The sequence below is a fragment of the Bubalus bubalis genome, chromosome 12 (assembly GCF_019923935.1).
Source record: "Bubalus bubalis isolate 160015118507 breed Murrah chromosome 12, NDDB_SH_1, whole genome shotgun sequence".
In the NCBI taxonomy this organism is placed as follows: Eukaryota; Metazoa; Chordata; class Mammalia; order Artiodactyla; family Bovidae; genus Bubalus; species Bubalus bubalis.
The window spans coordinates 100179024-100195711 of NC_059168.1; the positions used below are offsets into that span (position 1 = coordinate 100179024).

At 58.2% G+C, this 16688-nt stretch overlaps 1 protein-coding gene across 2 annotated transcripts in view; it reads left to right on the forward strand.

The window, feature by feature from the left end:
* The window catches only part of ASS1 (argininosuccinate synthase 1), a 51813-nt gene that overhangs the window by 13172 nt on the left and 21953 nt on the right, over positions 1–16688 (forward strand). For both annotated transcript variants that reach the window (XM_025261855.3, XM_006044118.4), the window contains exons 5-9: positions 4518–4574; positions 6513–6587; positions 9766–9836; positions 10050–10080; positions 15086–15176. In XM_025261855.3, the coding sequence (XP_025117640.2) occupies positions 4518–4574; positions 6513–6587; positions 9766–9836; positions 10050–10080; positions 15086–15176 (325 nt within the window). The remainder of the gene's footprint in view (positions 1–4517; positions 4575–6512; positions 6588–9765; positions 9837–10049; positions 10081–15085; positions 15177–16688) is intronic.

Sequence of the window (16688 nt, forward strand, 5' to 3'; positions counted from 1 at the left end):
CAAAATTCCTAACCATGCCGGCGGCCTTTGGGCGGTGTTACTGGAGACTCTGGGGCTTCCCTAGTAGCTCAGATGGTAAAGCGTCCGCCTGCAATGCAGGAGATCCAGGTTCGATCCCTGGGTCAGGAAGATCCCCTGGAGAAGGAAATGGCAACCTACTCCAGTATTCTTGCCTGGAGAATCCTATGGACAGAGGAGCCTGGCGGGCTACAGTCTCTGGGGTCGACTGAGCGACATGACTGAGCAACCAACACACGCACACACTGGAGACTCTTGAGCTCTCAGCGGACACCCCGCCAACAGGGATGGGGTGTTCCAGCACACACGTCCCGACTGGACGCAGCCCCCCACCTGAGGCAGTGCGGGGTGGAGGGGGAAGCCCCTGGCTCAGTGTGACAGTGAGTCACACTCAGATTATGACGGACGAGGCGCCGTTTGGGGGTGGTCTTGCCAAACAGCCACCCCACCAGACGGCACCGGCTCGTGTGTCTGGAAGCTCACTTGTTCGCCTGGTGCTCAGTCAGCAAGCTCGTGTGCATGTCTGTGAAGGGTGGGGTGTGCGCCAGGCTCCCCTGTCCATGGGGATTCTCCAGGCAAGAAGTACTGCATTGGATGGCCATTCCCTCCTCCAGGGGATCTTCCTGACCCAGGGATTAAACAACCCAGGGCTTGTGCACTGCAGATGGATTCTTTACCACTGAGACACCAGGGAAGCCCATCAAAGCAGCTTAGGTTCATTATTTTTAAAATAAGGCCAATTTCATTTTAAGAGAGTCTGTGGCATTTCCAACCTTCCTAAGTTCAACGGTGCCATGGTGGTGGGGTCTGGAAGTGTTACGTGTTGGGGACGAGGTTGGCAGATGAACTCTTTACCACTATGCCACCTGGGAAGCCATTCCCAGCTACCTGTGAGCTAGTCTGGCAGGGTACAGTCCATAGGGTCACAAAGAGTCAGACACTACTGAAGGGGGACATGGCAACCCACTCCAGTATTGCCTGGGAAATCACATGGACAGAGGAGCCTGGTGGGCTACAGTCAATGGGGTTGCAAAGAGCCAGACATAATGGAGCACGTAAGCCCACAGGTGGAAACAGCTGCCAGCACGTGTGTGCTTTGCTCCATTTGGACACAAGAGGGCACCAGAGGCTCATATTTGAGGCCTTCCTGGGCTGACCCTGCAGGGAACCTGTTTCCCTCTCTGGTCCTGCAGGGCTTGGGTTCTGAGAAGAATACCGTCTGCAGTAGTTTTGTGGTCTCTGGAGATCTGGAGACAGTCCTGCAGTTCAGTGTCCATTAGAGAGACAGATTTGAAACATCACTGGGAGGCTCCAAGAGCAGCAGCAGGAAGGCCACAGGGGACGGGGGGTCCCTGTCTGCCCTCCACCCCAACAACTCTCATCTCTTCTGGGAGTTGATGGGCATGACTTACTCCCATGCCTTGGTTTCCCCTTGTTTACATGACCTGGGAAAGCCCACAGCAGCCTCTGAAGATAGCTGCCTACAAGAGGGAAGAGACCGGGGAGGAGCAGGGAGGCCTGGAGGGTTCCAGAGGATGCCAGGCGTGAGACGGGGTTGCTGGGGAGAGAGGGGCCACCCACCTGCAGGGGCTGGTGGTCTGTTTGCCCCCCGCCCCCGGGACGGGGGCATCAGTGACTTGAACACATGAGATGAGCATCCAGAGTGAGCGAAGCAGCCTGCAGAAGGCTGGCAACCCAGAGTCAGATCCACATGGGACACTTGAGCCAGAACTTTTGGCAAGTTGGGCAGTGGAGAGACCCAGGGCCTCGGGGCCCTCATTCCAGCCTCTCTCTTGCACCGGCTCACTGACTCCAGCCACTGAACCCTTACCAAGCACGGGCTTTCCTCCATGCCCTGGCATGTCCATATGGACAAAGCCAGTTCAGTTGTGTCCGACTCTGTGACCCCATGGACCGTAGCCCGCCAGGCTCCTCTGTCTGTGAAATTCTCCAGGCAGGAATACTGGAGTGGGTTGCCATCCTCATGTCCAGGGGATCTTCCTGACCCAGGGATCGAACCTGCACCTCTTGTATTGGCGGGCGGGTTCTTCATCACTAGTAGCTCCTCAGAAGCTCGTACTGGGGACTAAGCCAGCAAAGGGCAACGGTGGCCCTGAGTCAGAGGGAACAGGAGTCAGCAGTGATGTCAAGCAGGAGGGGCACCCCAGGCTGCAGGAAGAGCTTGTGCAAAGACCTGGAGGCCTGAGATGCCTTCCCTGCCTGGGCCCAGCCCAGGTGGCACTTGGTGCAGAGTGGGCTGGGGCCCGCCCCGTCGCAGCCCTTCGGGGACTGCACGGGAGCTGGGGCGGCCCTTCCCGAGCCTCCTCCCTCCGTGCCCTGCTTTTGGAAGAGGGGCCTGGGAATAGGAGCCGGAGGGCTGTGGGCAGCAGTTGTGTAGACGGCGCCATCTGTGTGGCTCGTCCGGGAGCAGATGGGAGGGCCCCGTGCGGTCCCCGAGGGCACAGCACCTGCACTGTACACGTGTGTCTGCACGTGGACACATGGCGGGTGTGCAGGACGTGATATACCTCCCCCCTTGGCCCCCTGGAACCTGCCAGGGCCACCCTGGGGCTGGGGGTCCTGGAGTCAGGGAGGGGAAGGACCAGACAGGTCTCGGAGCCTGTCTGGGACAGAGTTTTCAACTCTTGTTCCTGCCAGGGCGTCTAGCTCAGGAACAGATGGGTGTCCCCATGGCGATCCTGTTAGGCAGACCCCAGCCCGACATGCCGGTCCAGGGAAGCACAAGCCACCATTGTGCTGGGGAAACCTGAAGCCCTGGAGGAATAATCACCATGATATGCAACACTAGACCATATGCTTTACGAGTCTAAAGTAAGCCTGCCTCTAATCAAGTACCACCACCGCCGCTGCTCCAGGAACAGTGCAGCCCACTGGGCCTTGGGTGGGCATTGCCACCTGTGCCTCAGTTTCCCCAACCATGTTGTTATTCGATGTTCGGTCGCTCAGTTGTGTCTGTTTGCAACCCCATGGACTGCAGCACGCCAGGCTTCCCTGTCCTTCACTCTCTCCCCGAGTTTGCTCAAATTCACATTCATTGAGTCGGTAATGCCATCCTCTGAGATGGGGATAATAATGGGGCGCTGCTGTGTAAGGATTTGTGGAGTTGTGTATGGAGCTCAGCCCGTGACCTGACAGCTGCCAGGGTGGGATTGGTGCCTTCTGGCTGTGTGTCCTTGGACAAGTGGCTCCACCTCTCTGAGCCTGAATCACCTCGTCTGCAAAACAGGTTAGAAACCCCCCAGTGGTGCCAGGTGGCTCTCCCATGGGAAAGCCAGCACATAGTAGGCCCTCACTGGAGGGACCGGACGGAGGCCAATGGGGACAGCTGGTCTGGCACGGCCCATGGGCCTGGGGAGCGATCAGAGAGGAGCAGCCTCGGCTCCTGGCTCCAAGGAGAGGGGCTGAAACCAGTATTTCCGCGTCGCCTGACAAGACTCTGGAAAATAACATGTTATTCCCGCCGCTGCCTGACTGCGCCCGTGCAGTTTTCACAGTAGGCGAGAGGTCCCTCTGTTATTTCCACAGCGCTTAAGCCTCCCTCCAGGCCGCCGAGTTGATGGGGGGCAGGCGGGTGGCTGGAAGCCGTTGTCTCCAGGGCTGGCGGGCTGGGCCCTCTCCTCCTCCCTGCGAGGGTGTAGACCACTCACCCGAGGGGGATGGGGGCGGTGGGGCCCCCGTGCCCCAACTTGGGCTGGGCTCTGTGCCCTTGGACAAGCCCCTCCTACCTCTGGACCAGTTTGTGCAGAGAAGCAAAGGGCTCGGTGGTCATCCGCATCCAACCCCTCTATCAAACAGCCACTGCGTAGATGAGATACCCGAGGCTCACAGAGGAGACGGGGCTCCCAGTTCAGTGGACACAACACCATGAAACCCCCGGAAATGAGCTTGATCTTAGGGCTGGTGAGGCCAGGCAGGAAGAGGCTGAGGCGAGGCAACCTCGGGGAGGCTGCCTGAGGTCTCAGCGGAGCCAGGCCTCCAGCCCAGCAGGTGTATGCGCCCCCCCATGCCGCCAAAGAGTGGGCATACACGATGACCCATGTGTGTGCCCTGTCGCGTTCCCAGACGCACACCCACCATGCCTGTGCACGCTGTGGCCTTCGGCCCCTGCCTACGTCCCCTACCTGCCATGGACGCACCCTCACACCAGCGCACACAGAGGTCCTGATCGTCACAACTCAGTACGCACTGTCACATGGGCATCTTGTGCATACACATCCTGCACACTCGTGTGCCCTCACAGCTCGGCTCTGCACTCGGGGAGACCCGGGTTCGAGTCCAGGGCAGAAAGCCTGCTCCAAGAAAGCCCAGTGTTCATCTTTTAGACAGGTTTGTAGCACCCAGTTCAGGACGGGAGAGCCTGTGCGGAGACAGGAGCACCCAGGGGGCACCGTCGAAGGTCGCTCAGCACTGCCTCTCCCCTGAACCCTCCCAACCAGTCCCTGTTCTGTGGCTCCTGAAACGCCCGTTGTATGTTTCAGGGGAACGACCAGATCCGGTTTGAGCTCACCTGCTACTCGCTGGCCCCACAGATCAAGGTAGGATGTTGCTTCTCTCCCCTGAAAGGGTGGGTGCTGGTGGCTGAGGCCCAGGGTGGGGAGAGCAGGGCACAGGGCTCCCTGGGAGGTTCCCCAGAGAGGGGCCTTGTGGCGGGTGGTGCCCTTCTTCCATGGGGCACTCCCTTCACTTACTCCAGCCGCAGGGGACAGCACTCTGTCCCTGACCGTTCGTCCTTCCTAGAGATGCTGCCCCCAGCGCCTGGGTGGGTCAGGCACTGGACGGAAAGACGAGGCTGCCCTTCCAGCAGCATCCTTGCAGGTCCAGGCCTGCCTTCCCATGTGCGGACTAAGACCGTTCTGGGCTGATTTCAGGGCTGCTCACAACCCTCCACCCCAGTGGGGGGCCCCCAGCTCGGGCCCCCTCCTCCCCGGCTGCCTGAACCCTGACCCCGGGTTCTTGGATTCCTTCCTGGGATGGGGAAAACCAGGACTAGGCCTCTGGGCATCTAGTGAACAAAGCCCACAACAGAACTACACTGCATGCTGCAGACACAAGTCTCAGGGTGATTATTTCGATTTTTCTAGTGGCCCCGTCAAAAAACCAAGATGAAAAACAACAGGTGACGTCATTTTAATGACATGTTTATTGAACCCTATATATCCAAAATGGTATCATTCAACATGTTATCGATGTTGAAATATTTTACATTCTTTCGATACGAAGTCTTTAAGACCTGCTGTGTGCTCTCCACTTACAACCGGGACCAGTCACAGTTCGGGCCTCCGTGGCCACGTGTGGCCCTTGGCTCCCATTTTGGACAATGTGGGTGGGCGTGGCCACTTCTGGCTAAAGCTACAAAAGATGTGCCCTTCCCAAGTCCGCAGGGGCCCTCAGGGCTTTCATTTTTTTTCTTTTAAGTGGAACCTCTTTCTCTGTCCCTTTAACCGACCAGCCAGCAGCTGCTTAGGGGGTGAGAGTGGCCCGGAGGTGAGCAGTAATAAGCTCTAGTGATCTGCTTTGACCCCAAACACCAGGAGGCAGAGAAGCCCCCAGACAGTAGCTGCCTGTTGATGCTGCAGGCGTGTGGGCCTGGGCCCTGGCCTGACCCCCACTCTCTGTTCCCACAGCAACTTGGGGGGCCAGGGTGTCTGGTTTCTGGGTCTTTGTCTGCAGAAGCCAAGCCCAGGGGTGGAATGGGGCTTGGTGATAGGGCCCCAGGCTGGTCTCTGGGAACCAGGATGAGGCCAGAGGGTGGTCCGCCCAGTTCTGCTCATTCCAGGACTTGGGGTGGGGGGCGCAGCCACCCCAGCCCCACCAGCACCCCCGCCTAGAAATCAAACCAGCTTCTCCATATAGATGACACCTCCCCACCCCCAGTTGAGCAGAGGCCTGGCTGACTCCAAGGCTGAGTGGGGGCTCTTCTTGGGGGACCTGTCCCTGACCACCCCCCACCCCCAGGCTGGTAGGATGAGTTCTGTGCCTCCAATCAGGCTCCAATTCCCCTCCTTTCCCCCACCCAGAATAGCCCTGGGGGTGGGGGGTGGGAGGGTGGCAGGAGGGGTGGGTCAGAGGATGTGCTTGAGCCCCTGCAGGGCCAGGCTGGGTGGCTTTAGTCACCAGGAGTGGGGGGGCCCTGGACCTCTGGACAGGGGTGCATCAAGAAGCCTGAGGCTCGTCTGGTTCAAACCCTCACGTCTCAGTTGGGGAGACTGAGATCCAGAAGGATAGGGACCTGCCTGGGGACACGCAGCCATTCTGCCATGGAACTCAAGCTTTCTCCAAAATCACCCTCTGGGGTAGCAGGCCATGTCCTTCCCCTGCCTAATGGGGTCCCCTGCCCAAAGCCCTTCCCGTGGGCTACACAGACCCCCCACCCAGGCCACCGGTGGACCCTCAGGCCCCTTATCAGAGAGGTCGGCTCCGCAGCTTCAGCACCTGGAGGAATCAGCAGGCCTGACTCCTTATCTCGTGTCCAGGTCATCGCTCCCTGGAGGATGCCCGAGTTCTATAACCGCTTCCAGGGCCGCAACGATCTGATGGAGTACGCGAAGGTAAGGCCGGACTCCACCATCACCCCGGCCCTCGTCCACTGCCCCCCCAGGCACATCCCTCCAGAGGCTCAAGGATGGGGCTGGTACCCACGCCTGGGGACCAAACCTCAGCCCTGATGCCCTCCCCCAGCACCTATTCCCTGGGCCGGCCCCACAGAACTAACTGTGGTCCTCGCCAGGACTGAGCATCTCTCAGGTCACCCCGCCCCAGTCCACCCAGCGGGACGACACCCGTGCCCCTCCACTTCCCGTTCAGATTGTGGCCTCTGCGGTGTGTGTCGCTCAGACGGGGCCTGTGAGCGAGGCTGTTCTCTGCCCCTAATTACCTGACTAATTGTCCCTGGTGCTTTCGCAGAAGCAGGTAGGTGCTCCGAGGGCCAGAGGCAGACAAAGACTTCTGCAGCACCAGCCCTTTTTGAAGTACAAGTTGCAATAAAACAGATTAGAAGTTTTGCATCAAGATCCTTAGCCACTCCCCAGGGTACCTTTCTTTTTAGCGACTCGATGGCAGCGCTTGACAAACAGCCTCAATCAATCAGACAGGGGAAAGCAACCTGGTGCACGCACCAGAAAATTGCTCGGGTTTTTAAATAGCAGTTGCTGGGGCTGGCTGTGAGCTCTCGCTGCAGCCAAGGTGCTGCGTGGCAGGGGACGCGGCGGGGACCCAGCCCTGCCCCTACTGCCAGCATCCCATTAAGACCTGGAGAGCTCGGAGGAAAGATCTCCTCGACCATCTGTTGTTTTATTATTAAAAGGGGAGTTTACAAGAGCAAGCCCATATGTTGCCAAACAAATTTTCAAATAGCAGAGCTATTAAGGGAACGGGGTTAGAGGCTTTCTTCCTCTCCTTGGTCTCCTTGAGGATACAGAATCTGAAGCACGTTTTATCCTGAAGAATAATGAATCTGAAGCCCCGGCCCATCCCCGTCCTCACACCAGCAGTCGTGGTTGGATAAAGGGCTGACCCGTAACGCTGTTCTTCGTTTCTGAGAAGCTCCCGAGCAGAAGCGGCTCCTGGGTTTTGCCAGAATTTCTGAAGTCATTGTTTGTCCCAAGGCTCTTGGCTCAGCTTCTGTCTCAAATAACCTTTTAAACAGGAAAGTTTGCCCTGGCGAGAGAGTCTGGGTCGCCACCACTGAGCCTCCCTCAGAGGCTGGTATCAGAATTGAGCTCTGAAAAAATCTGACCACGTTCTAGAATGATGGCAGTCTCTCCGCACCCGGGAGTGACCAGAATAATTGAGCAGCAGCCAGACTGTCCAAAACTCAGAGCCACGCAGCTGCTTCAGCTGAGACAAAAATCAATGGGGCTTTGAAAAACCCCCGCTGTCGAGATCCGTTAAGTCGCCCAGGCCGCAAGGTGCTGTAGGGAGACTCGTGGCAAACATGCATTTGTATCACTTTCCATCTCCCCCCACCCAAATCCATCATCCAACGGGAAAAACGCTCAGAATCACCCCATCCTTATCACTGTCACATAATTCTTTTAAAGCCAACGTGCAAGGTCGGGTCCGGAAAGCGGGGCATCGTCTGTGTACACGCGAAAGGCAGTTTTGTTTTCTGTTGTCAGTTGCATCCAGAGTTTCCAGGGTGTGGGTGTGTGTGTTGGCGGGGAGCTCAGGACAGAGAAGGGAGGGGAAACAAGCCTCTTTGGTTGAGGGCCTGTGTTTGGCATTCGTGTGTATCTCCCTGCCGAGGAAGGGCTGCCCGTCCTGTTCTTCTCTCCTTGCTCCAGCAGAGCCCCAGTGGGAGAGAGAAAAGGCAAGAGTGTTTCCAAACCACCCTCACAGAAGAAAGGCTCCAAGGAACCTGCCCACTGGCTTTCTCAGCCCCCAGCCCGGGGAGTCTCCTCTGCAGGGATTTCAGCCCAGTTGGCACAGACAGGGTCCTGGTCCCCACACCGGGCCTTCTCTGCCTGGAGACAGCACAGGGCGAGCACGTGGATTTGACTCTGGGCACCTCTGTGGGGGGCAAGCAGCCCCCGACATTGATCAGCCGCGAAGTGAAGTGCTCCACTCGCCCGTGTGGTCTCCACTGAAGAGGATGCAGGTTTTAGAGTGGATGTGGGCTGTTGCTTTAAAAACAAAGTGTCATGGTAAAGCTGGAAAAATATCCAGAAGGTTTAACCTAATTTATTTTGAAATTTTAAGGTGGTAATGAAGGAAACAGCAGGTCCCTGGAGGAAGCCTCTAGAATCTTAGTTGTGGGTATGAGCTGAGCGAGGGCAGAGAGCTGTCCGGAAAGATGGGGTACTGCTAGTGGAGACGGGTGGGACCCACCTGGGCAAGGTGCTGAAAAGGGGGGCCTAGGAGGCAGAGCGGAAGTCTTGCTGGTTTATAGGGGCTGGGCTAGGCTGGCTAATGTCTTCTGTACTCGGTAAACCCGGGAGAAGCAAGCAGGATGGTATACTGCGTTGGATCCAACCAGGTGTCAGCCTGGGTGGCAAGGGACAGCTCAGGGAGCAAATATGTCTTTAATACAAAAGACCTTCAACGTGTCACCCACAGCCTTTCAGGCCCAGGGTCTCCAGGGGGTCTCCCCCTAAACAAAAAATTGGATCATTTGGGAAGCAAAGCGTCATCAGATGGAGGGTTACTCCTCTTCAGGGCTGCAGGGTGGTGTATGTGGTGACAACAGGCAGCAGGGGAGACGTGGGCCCAGGAAGTGCCCAGCCACACCCTGGGAACAAGTGTTCTGAACCAGAGGCTCTCATGGACGCCTCTTGCTTCCTTGGGTGAGCATTAAGCACCCCTGTAGGTGCACATGCCTTGGTTGAAATCCACAGTGAAAGCTGGGTCCATTCCACCTCCCAGCTCATAGGGTGGCGGTCCACGGATGGTGCTGGGAGACCCTCAGCACCTGAAGTGTGGACTCAGAATCTTCTGGAAGAAACCTCCAAGGTCAGCGTGCACTCCATAGCATCTCGGACACTGGGTCTTAAAGTCTCTGCCTGGGCGTGTTCAGAAATGGGGCCATCACTCTCCAGGCCAGCCTGGGGTGGGGAGAAGGAGACGTGGGGGCAGGGGGCGGTCCAGGGTCTTGTTGGCCTGGGAGCCAGAGTTTGGGGGTGTCTTTGACTTTGAAAGGAAACCGAGGCAAGCAGGCCTGACCCTCGTGTCCCTCAAGCTGCCTCGTGCCAACACTGTCTTACCTGGGTTGTCTTAACCTCTTACCTGCAGCAACATGGAATCCCCGTCCCAGTCACCCCCAAGAACCCGTGGAGCATGGACGAGAACCTGATGCATATCAGGTAAGACGGACCTGCCTGTCCACCGCTCTGCCAGGCCTCGGTGATCACCCACCTTCTGGGTCATGATGGAGTGGTGACCCACCAACTGTGGTCCCCGCCCTCATGGACGGAGCCCAGCGGCCTCAGGGAGGGCAGACCGCCTCTTGTTGGTGTGTCCCTCTGCTCCTCCCGCACTGACTCCCCTCCTCTGTCTTCCTTCTTTCTCCCCTGTAGCTACGAGGCTGGAATCCTGGAGAACCCCAAGGTAATCCCCCGTTCCCCCGAGCCCACTGTCTTTTGGTGGTGGCTGCTCCGTGCCGACGCGGTCTGGTGTGTTTGTAGCCTAATTTGAAATTTCACGGGGGGCCGGGCATGGGGCTGGGGCTGAGCCCTGCCTGTGTTCCCCGACCCTCCCCAACAGGCTCCCTGTCGCCTGCCCACTCCTCACTGCGTTTTTTCAGATCCTCCCCCCTCCCTGGCGCTCTTTTTTTTCTTAATTGCTGCCACGATGAATAGGGGAAGGAAATATTTCAGGGAACGGAGAGTGCGATTGTGAGACAATAAAGAAGCAATTAGGCAGATGAGACACTTATGGGAGGGCCTAGTCTGTGCCCACCAGCTCTCGGGCTGCCTCGGCTGCTGCCACAGGGGGAGGTGGCACAGATCGGAGCCTCAGGACCCGTTTGTCTGGGCCTGGGCTCCGCACCCGCCAGCCCGCCCGCCTTGGTCCCAGGTCCCCAGCCTCCCCAGCTGGCTCCCACTGGACCTCGGGGCCCTGTTTGAAGTTTAGGTTTTTCTCTCTTTTGGAGAGGTGGAGGGGTTCCTTTGTGTCTCCCCCTGCCCACCGTGGGAGATGGGGGAGGCAGGATGAACTCTATCCTGGGAAGAAAGAAAAAAAAAAATCTCTTTGTCCCCCCAGGGAGTGTCTCCACTCCCTGGCTGATTTGGGGGTGGGGTGGGCTGGGGGTGGGCAGGGGCCCTTGTGCAGCTGGGCCAGGGCGGGGGGGTGCTGGAGGGCACAGGATCTAGGAAGGCCAGCTGGAGAGGATGGTTTGGGCGAGGGTGGAGTGAGCCTGGTCCTGGGGAGAGCTCCCCGTGGGGACTGGGCCCTCTGGATGGGTGTTGGTGATAACCTAACCTGTACCAGGGGCTGTTTCTGGAGCCAAGCCTGGGGTCTGTATTCTCCTCAGCTCTGAGCCTCCTCATGTCCTGGGGGAGGAAACTGAGGCCCAGAGGACTGACCCACCCTCCCGGCAGCCTCTGGTTCCCGATGGCCTGCACACCTCCCTTCCCCACCTGCTTGGCCCTCAGCCCAGCCGTGTCACTCAGCAGAGCCCACACCCTCATCCCCTGGGGGCTGATGGCCCCACAAGGCCGCTGCCTGCTGGTCACAGGCTTTTCCAGTTCATGCTTGGCTGACCCCACGACACTCAGGCCAGCCACCCCTAATTAGCCAGTCAGTCAGCGCCCAGGGGGCTCGGGGAGGCTGAGCGGAGCCCGGCGGCTCCTCTTGCGGCCTATGATGACGCTCTTACCTCACTGCGGGGTGCAGGTCCCTTCCCCTCTCAGGCCTCCTTTCTATTGAGGCCAGTGCATGGACAAGGAAGTGCTAGCCAGTGTATTTTTCAGGATTCTACCCACTAGTCAAGTGGGAAGATGAGTGCATTCCCAGAGACCTGGGTCTGAATCCTGGCTTTGCTTCTATGGCTGTGCAACCTTGGGCAAGCTACCCAACCTCTCTGAGCCTCTGGCTTCTTAAGCAAACAGCTGGACAAGGCAACACCTGCCTCCTGGGATGTGAAAGCCCTTGGCCTGTCCTGGCACAGGGCCCAAGGCCTCAGCCGTGGGACCAGGGGTCCCACCCTCCCTCCTCCGGCCGACTAAGATTTTTGTGGGGAGGAAGGAGAAGAGGTTCCCTCAGGAGTGGATGCTCTGCTCTGCCCTCCCAGGGGAAGTGGGGAGACCATACTCCCGCTGAGAAGTGCAGGGCCAGGCCCAGGGACCCAGGGGCTAGCCCACTCCAGCTCTGCTTTCCCAGGCTGCCCTGCTGCAGGTGGGGGCCAAGGCAGCCCCTTGCCACCAGTAGGTCCCAGGGGCCCAGGTGGGTGCTACTCCCCACAGTGGAGGAACTCTGCACGCTGGGCAGCCCTGGCCCCCTCTGGAGGCACTGGGGAGACCGAGCTCAGGGAACCAGTGGCCCCCTCCCTCCCCAACCCCCTGCTCCAAAAAAAGCCTGAGACCTGCTGAGGGGAGGGTTTGAAGGCAGATGGTGGAGCCATTTTCTGCCTCCATGAGGGCTGATTGAAGGGCAATGAGGCAGCTAATGCGAAGAAAGATAGAAATTTACTTGCTTTAACTTCATACGGCCCACAGTGAAAGAGTTCATTCAGTCGCCGGCCCGCCATATCTGATGGATGAATAAACCATTTGCCGCATCGATCATGCCTCTACATCATGGTTTACTTCATGGGCCATTTGCTTCCAATTTCTCCTTCTCAGCCCTGTTTCATGCTTTCTTTCGCCCTCTCCCCATCCCCCCTCCCTCCCCACCAACTCTCTCTCTCTCCTTTTTTTTTCCTTCACTCTCTTCCCTCCCCCAGCGACCCCACCCCCCCACAACCCAAGATGACATTGGAAGTGAGCCCTCCCGCTGGGATGGATAAATAGGTGGTATTGATACTCAGCAACAAACTATTTGTCATTTGAACTGGGCTTTTAGGAAGGCAGAGTAAAAAGAAGGCAGGCGTGAGCCACCACCTCGGAATGCAAAGCAAATGTCACTTTATTTCTATTTAGTTATTTTATTTAATCGGTGCTGTCAGGGTGTCCTGCTTCCCACTGCAGAGAGAGTGGGGATGCTGGACCCGCCTGGTCTTCCTACCTCCCCTCTCCTCCCGAATGCACTCTCATCCTGTTCCATTCTTGTGTTCGCGGCCGGTTAAGTACGGCAGGAGAAAGTGACAAGCCCCAGGTCCGAGTCTGAAGGCCCAGTGCGGGTAGAAGTGGGAGGCAGGCGAGTTCAGATGGAGGGGCTGGGGTCTCAGCCCTGGCAGGCAGCTTGGAGTTCAACCCGGGCTGGACAGTCAGTGAGGAGCCCCCGGCAGGTGGGGAAGGACCTGTGGAGTCCTGTTGGTCACCCAAAGGCCCCAAGCCCTGGTTTCACTTTGCCTTTTGGCCAAGGACAGCCCTGGTCCCAGGGAAGGTGGTGGTTGGTTAGGCCTGGGGAGCCGGGCATGTCTCTGACCGTATCCCTCGTGCTGTCTCTCATGGAGTGGGTGGGGGCGGGAAAGAGCACTGGACAGGGGTTCTAGAGTCCTCAGTCTGACTCCCACACCGGGGGTGGGGGTGGGGGGTTGGGCAGTGGCGGGGCGGCGTGATGGGGACAGGCGGCTTCTTTGGCCTTGGTTTTTCCACCTGGTCCATGGAGCCATCAGGCTGGAGGTCCTCAAGGAGGCCCCCCACCCCTCCTTGGGTCTGTCTTGGAGGTCTGTTCTGGGTCCCTGCTCCTGCCCGCTAAGGGGAAACGGGAAGGGATGGCAGCTGGCCTCGGAGGAGCTTTGAAGGCACAAGAGCTTTATTCCCAGTCCCATCTGAGCCCAGGAGTAAAGCTAGAAGAATCACTGTCCCTGTTTGCCCAGGACTGGATGGTGGGGGGAGGGTCTCCGAGTTTGGAGCCAGGATGGTTGGTCATCCTAACCGCAGGGAGTGGCCTCGGGGTCCCGGTGGCCCCACCTCTCTGCCCCACCTGAGCAGCTCTTCTCCGAGGCAGGTGTCACCAGGAGGCTGTTCCAGTCATCCTGTCACCTGCAGGGCACCAGGCCCTAGTTGGCACCTTCTTGGATGACTTTCATGTCCAGTAAGAAATATAGAAACTGTCTATGTATTTAAATTGTAAGGCAGTCAAAAGAAAGTGTTAGTCACTCAGTTGTGTCTGGTAGCCTGCCAGGCTCCTCCCTCTGTGGGATTCTCCAGGCAAGAGTACTAGAGTGGGTAGCCATTCCCTTCTCCACTGGATCTTCCCAGTTGAGGGATCAAACCTGGTTCTCCCACACTGCAGGCAGATTTATTGTCTGAGCCACCAGGGAAGCCCAAGGCAGTCAAAAGCAGGTATCATTCCCCCTCCCCACCCATTTTACAGATGAGAAAACTGAGGCTCAAAGAGGCAAAGCAACTTGTCACAGCCTGACATCTCGACTCCCGGCTTTGGGGTGTTTTCCACCACTCTGAAATCTATCACATCACTGTTCAAGGCCTCATGGGTTTCCTGCCCTGGGCCATGTGGCCTCCGCCACCCCCACACAGCCTACGTCACAGCCCCGACAGTCCCTGTCCGCCTCTAGTTCTTCCTCCGTAGGTGGGAGAACAGTTCTTGACCTCATCCACCAGGGCTGCAGAAAACGCAAAGGGAACTGCAGATGCAAAGTGACATGGGAATGCTTGCAGGCTTTTGACAGCCAGGGATTGAAGGGACTGCACTTCCCAGGATGTTAGCAGGTGGACAACAGCTGGGCCCTGGGATGCCCATGGGACGGACTTGAGCAGTCAGGCCCAAGAGCCCCCCTGGCCTCATCGTGGCAAGGGTCCAAGCCGCAGCCTGCGGGGGTGGGGGTGGGGGGGGGGCGGGGACCTAGGGAGTTCCAGGCAGCCAGCCGCCCCTCCACCACCGCATCGAGTCGAGAAAGAGGCCCAATTTCCAACACGCCCAAGAAAAAATATACATAAAGGTTGATGTGTTTTCAAATGGGTTTTTGCTTCACTCTTCTCTTTTCTCCCTGTGTGTATTAACCTCGGGGACCCCAGGGACGGCTCTCCTTGCCGGAGCACCTGCTGGGGTCAGGCACAGTCATTAGCTTTGCGGTCAGTGCAGAATAAACCCCAATTCCCGGTGCCGAGGAGAGAGAGAGAGAGCGCGGGTGTGCCCACGCCCGCTCCCGGGAAGCCCACCTAGTGCCTCACTCCCCCAAAGTCACGCTTTTCCTGCCTGACTGGCTCCTCCTGCTATTCCACCTCCAGCTGTGGGGGCGTCAAAGAAAAAGATGAGATCAAGTTGAGGGGAAAAATTGTCTGATTTCTTGAGCCCTTTGTTTCCCAGGCCCCTGGCAAGTGGGGCTGGCTCCAGGTAGGGGGGCTGGGAGGCCGGCCTGCTGGCTGGACTGGCCAGCCGATGGCAAGTGCCAACAGGACCCTGGCTCTGGAGAGGGCTGCAAGAGACTGACCTGGCATAGCTCGGCTCAGACACACTGTCCTCTAACCTCTTTCTGTCTTATCAGAACCAAGCGCCTCCAGGCCTCTACACAAAGACCCAGGACCCGGCCAAAGCCCCCAACAGCCCGGACACGCTTGAGATCGAGTTCAAGAAAGGTAGGTGCCTGCCCAGTCAGGACTCCACGGGGTGGACTTTTGGGGCCCTGGCTCCTTGCCCCTCCTTGCCTGGGAGCCCCCTGGCAAGGGGGCTTCTGTATTCCTCCTGTGTTTCCCGGAAGCCAGGCTTCAGATGGGGTCTTCAAATGTTCCCAGCTACCCCCTCCCCTGATGGCATGATCCGTGGAAGCCTTCAGATTTGGGAGGAAAGCACCCCAGCGGCTGTCCCCTGGTCGGTGGACACCAGGTCTGGAGGAAGCATTCTGGGGAAGTCACTCCACTTTCCTGGGCCTCAGTTTCCTCATCTGTAAACTGGGGATAAAAGCACTCGTTGCCTCGTGTTTTCACGGTACAGAGTGAGATCTGGATGGGGTGTATCTGGTGCAGGAGTGGTCACCAAGGAGGTGCTCACCCAGTAGGAGAGCCAGTCTTGGGGGCCCCCTCTGACCCCACAGCTACTCCTAAGTTAGCTGCCTGGTGCATCTCCCTACCTCCCCACCCTGGGTTCAAAGCTGCTGCCACACTTGCTTGTGTTCTGATTTCCTCCTCATCTTCTCTGCAACCAACATGAAGCGTTTGCTGGCCTCGCCCGAGTGCCCGGCCTTGAGCCTGGCATCAGGGACACCCTGCCCACCCCCACCTTGCCTTGGAAGACAGAGGGGAAGGCAAGACATGCTGGGTAATGGAAGGAGCAGGACCTGCTTCAGGGTGAGGGCTCAGGATGTCCAAGGAGAGGACTTTTCCAGGAGGCTTCAGAAATCGGAGAGACTTCCTGGAGGAAGTGGCGCTGGGCAGGAGCTGGAGGAGCCAAGAAGGGGGCGACTCCAGGCAGGGAGGCTGGTCCTTCCAGCCACAGGCAGGGACGGAGCTGAAGGAGAGGGACTCAGAGACAGATCCCAGCTCCCCCCTGCTAGTGTGACCTTGGGTCTCGGGCTTGTTCACCTGTAAAACAGGCCACAGAAATGATGCTCATAGGTGCTGAGCATGGTGGTACTTTAATCATTGGCCTCCTGGCCTTTCTCAAGGGCCTGGCTGCGCCAATGGGCGTTTTCATCGTTCTGGCCCCACCTCTGCCATCAGTTCAGACACTTGAGTGTCATGCCCCCTGGGGACCAAAAGCCCCTTAAAGTCTAAGGCCCTTAAGGTCAGCTGGAGCACTGAGTCCGTCTTATGCCCACCCTCTGTGACCCAGGGCCGTGCGGATGTGGGGCCTCTGAGCATCATCTCTGAGAAGATGGGGGGTACACCCAGGCCGCACCCCACCCCCCACAGATCCCCTGGAGCCGGGGAGAGCGGTGAGGGTGCGAGGTGAACGGGAGGCCGCAGACGGTCCTGTACACTGGACACCAGCTCTGGCCCCCTTTTCCTCTAGGAATAGATAGTCCAGCCCCAAGGGCCGAGCCCGAGAAGAAACGTGATCCATTTTAATGATCTGGGGACTGACTAGAAAAAAAAAAAAAAGTAGACGGAGGAACCCTCCCTGACGACTCCCCATTCACTCTCTAGTTAATT